Source organism: Xyrauchen texanus, chromosome 8 (assembly GCF_025860055.1).
Source record: "Xyrauchen texanus isolate HMW12.3.18 chromosome 8, RBS_HiC_50CHRs, whole genome shotgun sequence".
In the NCBI taxonomy this organism is placed as follows: Eukaryota; Metazoa; Chordata; class Actinopteri; order Cypriniformes; family Catostomidae; genus Xyrauchen; species Xyrauchen texanus.
In genome coordinates, this window is record NC_068283.1 from 47,572,847 (window position 1) to 47,582,242 (window position 9,396).

Below are 9,396 nucleotides of genomic sequence, written 5' to 3' on the forward strand. Positions count from 1 at the left end.
GGTAGCTACAAAGTCTAGCATTTGAGTCAAAGAGCTATCCGACTAAAATAAGATTATTTTATTGGTTCAGAAGTTTCTATGTTTGTAGGGAATGTTCTTATTATTCCAGATGTAATATCTGTGTGGAGAGAAGAAGTTGTGTTTATATATTACAGACCAAGACAAAAGCATCTGAAAATCTGATCATATGATCGAGATCTTTGTGACATCATAATGACAAAATAAAAGAAACCTCAGGCCACCAATTTAAGACTGGGATAGTGTTCCAAAGAGATGATCCAAATCCATTTTAAAGTCTAAAACATCTAGTCCCACGATGAACTCATCTTTACAAACTTTTATTCAAATGAGTTTTATTTTTTCCATTCAAAATTGTACAAAATATCAATTTTTGTCAGCAACCCTTAAACAACCTCCAAGGAACGATCTGCGAGTCTGGACGACCCTTCAGCTACAGACAGTAAAAGTCTCTTTGCAACCAAGAATTGAGTTTATATTGTGTTTCCTCGAAGTGGGTAAAATTAAATCTACACCTTGTATTTTGGTCTTAAGTCATTAATTACTTTCCTAGGAATGTAATCCGATCTTTCACTGGAATGTTGCAAAAGAAGAAACATCACAAGTATTAATGGCCAATAGTTCATACTGTTTTAATGTCAATAGGAAAAGACCTGAAGCCCTTGCATAGGGTTTGACCAATTCTAAGGTGTATCGTCAGCCAATGGCTAATAATAATATGTCTAGTTTCAATTATCACACCCTGCAAATTACTACCGGAAACAAAGATGGGGATATAGGGCAACCTTGCATGTCTAATGCCACGAGAAATGCAGAGTCTTGTGGAAGTGCCACATTTACAGCTGTTGTTTCTATATAACGTTCTAACTTGAAAAGATTTTGCAAGAATTTTAAAGACGAAGCGGTGTTCAAGTGAATCAAAGGCTTTTAAGAAGAAAAGTGTATGACCCAATATGACACTACTCATACATACAGTCATTTATGTAGTTTTTAAAGGTGGGTGAAGAGGGAAAACTTGTGAAATTGAAGAAATAAATGGCAATGACCAGTTCAAAAGTGAAGCTCTATTAAAATAACGCCTTACATAAATATATTCATTTTCTGTGTGCATAACATAATATTTCCAAAGGAAAGGCACATACATTCATAATACATTTTTACGGTGTGTTCACACTTGGCAGGTTTGGTTGGATTAAAACGAACTCTGGTGCGATTGCTCTGTTCGTGCGGTTCATTTGAACAAGTGTGAACGCTGTCCCTAAACCCTTCGTGCGCACCAAACAAGCGGACCAACACCGCCTGAATACTGGATCTCGGTCCGCTTCCAAACAAACTCTGGTGCGGCTTGATTGATGTATGAATGCAAAATGGACCAAAGACGTTTGTTCTCAGCTGGTAAAATGACCACCTTATATACATATAACGAGCGCATTTCGCCCAGCAGCCAGCATTGTTTTAGATGTTTGGCAAGTTCAGTCAAAAAATATGTCATAGAAGCTGTCCAATCAGGTTGTGACTTTTCCCTGATGCCTTATGTTTTGTATCGTTAGGTTCGGTGTTAAACATGCCAGTGTGAACGCTAAGTGAACCAGGACTAAATGTATCATTTTCTTATTATGTTCCCGACCAAGAGGAACAATAGAACTACAAGTGTGAACACACCCTTATTTCCATAAAACAAACAAAAAACAACATCATAATAATAATAATAATAAATATAGCTGCAGGCAGCAATTATCAGGGTTCAAGCCTTTTAGGAACTTGAAAGAATTGATAAAAAGATATGTATTATTCTGAATTAAGCACAATTATCAGCTGAAGCCCATCATTGGAAGAACAAGCAGCCAAAGAAACATCCAGACTATGCCTTTATTTCTAAAACAAAGCTATTAGAGGCGTTGTTGATATGACATTAATATAACATTACAAATATGAACATGAACTAGAGAAACAAAGATTTAAGAGCAAATTTTATGAAAAGGAAATACATTATATATATATATATATATATCTGCAGGCAGCAATCATCGGGGTCCGAGCACAGATAGACAAAAGATGACCAAAATAATCTACTATTACAGAATGGACTCTGTGGACACTTTGGCTATTTTGGAGTCAAATTCAAACTGCTTTGATCACAGACGCACAATATGGATTTTCTTAAGTTAAAGCGCCCGCTAACATCCTAAATTGATGAAATTTTGCATGTTACCTCAGAATGTTCTGTTGCGCATGTGTACAAAGTTTTGTTAAGTTTGAAAATTGCGCTCATAAGATACAGGCCAATTAGTCTTCTACATAACGAACCAAAACGCTGTTAATAACTGTTTGTCAAGAGGGTGCACCCCTGATGAAGAAATGAAAACAATAAATAAACATACATTGCACTACTCCTTCAGGACTGAACTGCCCTCCATCAGTCAGTATCATTGAAATTCAATGGAGGAATAAAATCCATGCAGGACTCCTCTCGTGCCATCACCAATGTAGCCCGCTGGGCATCTCTGAACAAGTCTCTGCAGATCAAACAGTGTGTCAAGGAGTATGGCACCCACAACTGCTCACTTTAAAGCAGATACTCCAGTTCACAACACCTCATTTAAAGCAGAGAATAAGTTTTGCAGAAAGGCATTTACAGTACATCCTAACTTTGCTTTGGATTTTGCATTCGTAATAGCAACAACAACAGGAAGCCCACATTTCGCCATCTTCTGTGACCACAGTCATCAGGACACGACACGGGCTCTCACGTGGCATCTGTCAGAAATTAAGAACAGTTCAAATAATCATTATTTGAATAGTTCACTTGCATTGTATGGACCTACAGAGCTGAGATATTCTTCTACACATCTGGATGGCATGAGGGTGAGAGAAATGTAATTTTTGGGTGAACTACCCCTTTAAGAGATTACTGATCGTTCTTAATGATATGGACTAAAGACTTGACAAGTAATACATCGTTTAGAAACAAATACACTTCAATTGTTTGAACTTGATATCATGTCAAATCAACATCTTACAGATCTGCAGTAACTTCAGACGATCTTCTTATTACTGGCGAGTCAGACTGGAAAACACAATTCACAACAATACATTATTAAAAAACAAACTTGTCCTGCCATTACTGTTTTGATAGCTCACCTCATATAAATGGCCCAAAATTTGTGGGGGTTCGTGATTCCCAATTTTGGGTAGTATCCAGAGTTAATGCAGGAGTGCGTGTAATCATGATCACACATGGAGCATGGCGTCATGTAGGCTGAGGACATTCAAAGAGTATACAGGAAATAAATGTAGTTTATTTTTATACAATTTACCAACTTAAAGGGACAGTACACCCACAAATGTCAATTCTCTCATCATTTACTCACCCTCATGCCATCCCATATGTGTTTGACTTTCTTTCTTCTGCTGAACACAAATGAAGATTTTTAGTAGAATATTTCAGCTCTGTAAATTCATACAATGCAAGTGAATGGTGACTAGAAGCTCCAAAAAGCACATAAAGGCAGCCTAAAAGTAATCTATTAGTCTCCATTGGTGTAATCCATGTCTTCAGAAGTGATATGATAGGTGTGGGTGAGAAAAAGATAAACATTTAAGTCCTTTTTACTCTAAATTCTCCTCCCTGCTCAAACTTTCACTTTTTTCTTATGGTTTTGGTGATTCACATCCTTCTTGCATATCGCCCCCTACTGGACAGGGAGGAGAACTTCTCATTTCTAATAAAAGTAAAGTTCTTAAATATTGATCTGTTTCTCACCCACATCTGTCATATCACTTCTGAAGACATGGATTAAACCACTGGAGTTTTATGCATGACTATTATGCTGCATTTATGTGCATTTTGGAGCTTCAAAATGTTGGCACCCATTCGTTTGCATTGTATGGACCAACAGAGCTTTATTTGTGCTCTGCAGAAGAAAGAAAGTCAAACACATCTGGGATGGCATGATGGTGAGTAAATGATGAGGGAATTTAAATTTTTGGGTGTACTGTCTCTTTAATAAAGCAACATATACCAGTTAATTACCTGAAGAGCAATGTGAAGAATTTAACATGCAGAGAAATCAGCAGATGGGCATTAAAATGAAGGAGTCCATCTGTGAATTCTTGGTACCGGAACATCATTTTACAGTTGCTGCAGACTTTGTATTAGGCAGTAATCCCTTAAAAGAGTGGGACATTGCTTAAACTTTGTTCCGTATAGGATGAGGATGGGCTCACTTAGCATGTGGGTTTCCATGCATTGTTTTAAAATAAGTGCCTAGTGGCAGCGTATATGTGCACACATGATCGCTTTGTCTTGTTGCATGGGCAGATCTGTGCAATTCACTCCTCCACGCCTCCTGATGTTTTCGGCTCAAATACAGACATAGCACTTGTCACCTCCACAGAACGTGTCACTCCCACCATATCAGCCGTCTGCTGCTTTTCAATGCACTTGGTTTTCTTGGTTTGTTTTAGCTGCACCATTTCAAGGACAGAAAGCCAAAGATGTCACGCGGCTGCGTTCAAATGCCATCAAACCACCCTGATGTGTAAATTCAGCGTTACACCGGTGCGGTTGTCGCTTTCACATCTGTGTGTTTCCTTTGAATGTGAACGCGAAGGTTTTTCTTGTTTATTTCTATTCCGCAGTGAGCACATTTAATGCGGACTTGTCTGGAGCCGCTTGGGGAACGGCCTGCAGTTGGTGGCATGTGGGGGGATAAAACACGAGGAGATGGAGGCACGCTTGATTGAGGTCGGGGTGCTGTCTGGACAGAAGTCATCAGAGCAGATGGAAGTGGTGGTGCCTGACTAAGGCTTTGAGGTGGAGATAATGGAGTACACAGGAGATAACAGGGTCCAGTCAGCATACACAGAGCGGTGGCCGGATGGGGAGGTTGTAGTGCGGTCTGAGCAGACGTAGACGGTTGAGTGGCGGGCGCTGCCGAGCTTTGCGAACACTGAATATTTACCTTCTGCTTGCATTTTAAGAGGTGATTTCTTAATTGCACTTTGCGCAGAACAGTGGCAGGACAGTAGCAGCAATGGAAATGTGCGTTCTCTCTGCATTTCAAGTTACACTTGACGATAATGAACTCTGAGAGGAAAGTAAACAAAACGCACGTAGAATGAATATCCCTTGATAAATAAAGACTTTAGTGAATGTTGAAGCACTATCCTCACCGTCTTGCTGGAAAGCCAACTTCAGATGGTTCTGCACGTGGTTAGCAACACTGTTTAACTCTCTGGGCTTGTAGACCCATGTCTCACAATACGGGCAGTGATACTTGTCACAACACAGCGTGCACCTGGAGATTCTGGGCTTTTCTCCTTTTTTAAGGACAGTCACGTGCATCTAGAAGCAAAGGTTAACTTTGCGTCATTAACATATTCAAATCAAGATTTCAGTCAAGTCAATAGAAAGACCTCGACCTTCTCTGTCCTAAATATATTAGTATTCTCCATGTGCCGTGGACGTCACGAGGGGTCACGAGGTCATGTTAAAGGAATAGTCCGAGTTCAATACACAAAAATTATTTAGACTCATCCCTCCTTTTCTTAAAAAAATAATAATAAAATGTGTGTTCCAGTGATGACACTTCCAATGGAAGTCAATGGGGCCAAATTTTAAACATTTAAATACTCGCTGTTTCAAAAGTATGGATACAAGACATAAACAACATATGTGTAAACATGATTTTTAATGTGATAAAATCACTTACTAACGGCATCTGTGTAACGTTATAGCCAATTTTACAACTTCGTTACCATGACGATGTAACGCCGTAAACCCTAAAATGACTGTAAAAATAAACAATTAAAATGTAAATAACTTTACAGCTCAAATAATACACAAGTTTTAACAGAAAAATTCATGCAAGTGCTTTTATGAAATTATAAGCTTCACATTTCTGCTTTTAAACCCTTTAAAATTTGGCCCCTTCCATTATAAGTGCATCACTGGAACACAGATTTGTGCTTTTTTTTTTTTTTTTAAGAAAAGGAGGAACGATTCTAAATTAATTTTTGTGGTTATGAATATTATGTCATAAATGCTGTTGATTGAGCTGAACCTATATTGAACCCGGAATATTCCTTTAAAACAACGAGTCCATTTGAAAAGCGCTCCTATAAAGTGCAAATGTCACCAAAATGCGAATTATCAACACAGACGATGTAACGACACGATACTTTATGCACATTTTTCACTTACTGGGCGCTTTTCTTTTCTGAAATTCTGCATCCTCGTTTCCGGTCCGTGAAGCTCCACACCAGAGATCTTCTTTACCGGATCAGCGTTACCACGTTTCTGCAGGAGAGAGCGTCACGGTCAACCCGCGTGTTACGACAGTAAATCACCGTTTACGGATACCGTTCAAATGAATGGGGAGAGCCGTAAACCGATACCTACCTGTCGCAAAATCATCCGCGTCTTCCTTAATAAAACAGCTATTTTATCGTTGTAAACTCCACACAAAGTTCATTCCAAAGGATTTTTTGGTGTAAAATCATGTTGAAGATTAGCCCACCGTCGATCAGATCATCAAACGATGAGCTGTTTCCTCACTAAAGTAGTGTATTCAGCACACTGAAGCGTCTCCTCCATACACATCCATTCAAAAAGAGCAGTCTCTTGTCTCCTCGCCTGTAATGTCCCCTGTTACGCTATTATATGCTAAACTAATAGGCTCTCCTTGGTATAAGGGTTCTGACCATAATACACTTTGCGCGTGCGCGTTTAACATCCATTACGTCATTGAAATCCAGCACGTCATCGCGCAACGTGGACTCTTACCATTGTCCTGATGTTGTATATTTTTGAGTTTAAAGTTTGTCAATGATAATGTGGATTATGATACTGGATTTCGAATGTTTTATCTGTATATTTGTTAATGAAAATATATGCATAAAAAAAATTAATTAAAACCACTGTCCTATAAGATTAAGAATATCCTGAAGTCTCAGCCAACAATGAAAAATATACCCATGCACAAAGGACAGTTATGCTTAATACATGTTTTAAAATAAACATAATTTTGTGAATTACACTTAAAAAATGTATTTTTGTAATTGAGAGTTTGTAATAGATATTTCTGCTGTAGCACATATACATGTTTTTATTCGTCACACAGGGACAAGTGTGCCGCACAAGCCCTCAAAAGTGAAGCCAAAACGTCTCGATCGCCCCCCGGTGGCTGGTCCTAGTATAGGTCATAAACCCCGCCTCCCCATGTTATTCAACGGGACGTGAGACCAACTAAACAATTACATTACACTTCACATATCTTTTTTCCAAAGATAGTTTCTGTCATTTACTGTCGTTTCTATCACGTTGATGTCATTTCAAGTGTTTGTTTTCAAAATAAGTTTGTTTTTAGTTATTTGATGCTATAAAAACGCTGCTGTGACATCATGATTGACAGCTGTGATTGACAGGTTCTCTGAGCGAAGTAGTCACTGAAGCACCAACTGACTTTTTTTTTGGGCTCTTCGGAGGACTGAGGAGATTGGAGCTTTACATTTAATATCTAAATTTCTATAATTAATTATTTCACACCGGCATAAGTCAAAAGTGCAGGGGCGTGTGCTTGCGATTGATTCAGCGAGAGTGAGGGCGGGGCCTTGATTTCGCGGTTTTACTTCCTGCTCACTACTGCGCAGGTCTGGTCCCGAAATCGCAACTGCGCAGACTCAAGTCCCAAGATGTCAGCGCCATATCGGGACACTGGCGGCTTCAGTTCTCACCAATGGAAAAGAGCGAAGGGGCGTCGGCCATCTTTTTTTACAGTCTATGCACAATGCAATTCACATGCAAATGTTTTATTTTATTTTTTTGCACAAAACAAAGATGAGATAAAAGTGATTTAGGGAACACTTACAGTGTGCTTTTATGATGATTTCAATAGCATATATTTGGCATAATCTAGCTAGTTTGGTAATTATTGTTTAACAAATTTTTTCCCCATAAATAAATGAAAAATATTTTTTCACTGCTCAATTTTCTTACATTAACTTTTGTAACAGGGTTGACTTTCTGTTTATTTTAAATCAGTGATGGGAGTTGTGATGATTTACCTATGAACTATAATAACACAAGTATTTACAGTATTTGCATTCATTTAAAAAATTATTATTTTATATTTGTTCTTTTAGGTGTAAATGTGAGACAGTAAAAGTTGCATGTGAACTGACAGTAGTGCAGGTAGATTTTCTGCTCCCGATGTGACGATTAAACACACGTGCTGCAAGCAGAAACATTTGGAAGTTGACCAGAATAACACTTAAATAATAATGTTAATAATAATAATAATAATAATGACCTCTAAATGGTCTTTCTAGAACTGCTGCTTTGTCCAGGGGCTTAACTATGAGAAGTGATGGAGTCTGATGCATCTTCTCAAACAATGAAATATTTCATCAAGATATTTTCAAAGATGATGAACTGATGGTTTGAGGCTGAAACAGCGGTCCAGTATTTGTGTTTGAGTGCATTAAAGACATTATTCAGACATTATATTCTCAAATGTAAGTAATGTTTGTTGCATAGAAGGTCTTTTTATGGAGGAAAGATCCTGGAGCATACAATAACATTAGAAAATGAGAAGTCTGAATGAACTGTTTTAATATACCATTAATGTAAGGACCTGCCAACAGCAAACAAAAGCACAATTTACACCAATTCAACATACTGCTATTGATACTAATGTTCAGTATAAATGGACTGACAGTCATTTAATCTCATTATAAACACAGCTGACTACTCTACAACTCAAGGCTCGTCATATTTAAGTTTGGTTGTCTTTAAAGATACATTTAGAAGGGGAAAAAACATTATATTATATAAAATAACTTCGGCAACTCTCCACCCTCATTATACGGTGTGAGAGGGGCAGTGAGTGGTGCAGGATAAGGGAATTGGGTGCTAAAGAAAAACATATTCAAGGTTCATTATCACATGAGCGCTGTGCACGTCCTGTGTATAAACAGTAGAAGAGGGCTCTCCGTTGGCATCATGTGTCATGGTTCAGGTCCACCTTCACTCTTAAAATAAAGGGTCCAGAAATGCGGTGTCGCAACAATGCCATAGAAGAACCATTTTTGGTTCCCCAAAGAACCTTTCAGTGAGGACCCATGGGTGTTAAAGGTTCTTCATGGAAACATGCGTGCTGATAAAGAGCCTTTATTTTAAAGAGTGTACCCCCCTGTGGAGCCGAGCTTGCTTTTGAATCTACAGCATGAAACATAAAGCCCTTGTGGTGTAGTCCAATACCAGACAAATGACTCTTTTGAGCTGGTTCTTCTTAGTGAATCAAAACATCGTGTTCACAGTGAGGTTCACAAATGAATGACTCTTATGAACGGCCTCTTTATAGTGAATAAAAGCAC

At 38.4% G+C, this 9,396-nt stretch overlaps 1 protein-coding gene across 1 annotated transcript; it reads right to left on the reverse strand.

Moving 5' to 3' along the window:
* Positions 1-1,094: 1,094 nt before the first annotated feature.
* On the reverse strand, positions 1,095-6,277 carry LOC127648339 (uncharacterized). The gene is made up of 4 exons (XM_052132996.1): positions 6,224-6,277; positions 5,194-5,365; positions 4,052-5,107; positions 1,095-3,277 (listed from the first exon to the last, which is right to left on the reverse strand). The coding sequence occupies exons 1-3, from the start codon at positions 6,251-6,253 to the stop codon at positions 4,572-4,574; spliced, it is 738 nt and encodes a 245-aa protein (XP_051988956.1). The 5' UTR covers positions 6,254-6,277; the 3' UTR covers positions 1,095-3,277; positions 4,052-4,571.
* Between the last annotated feature and the right edge of the window lie 3,119 nt (positions 6,278-9,396).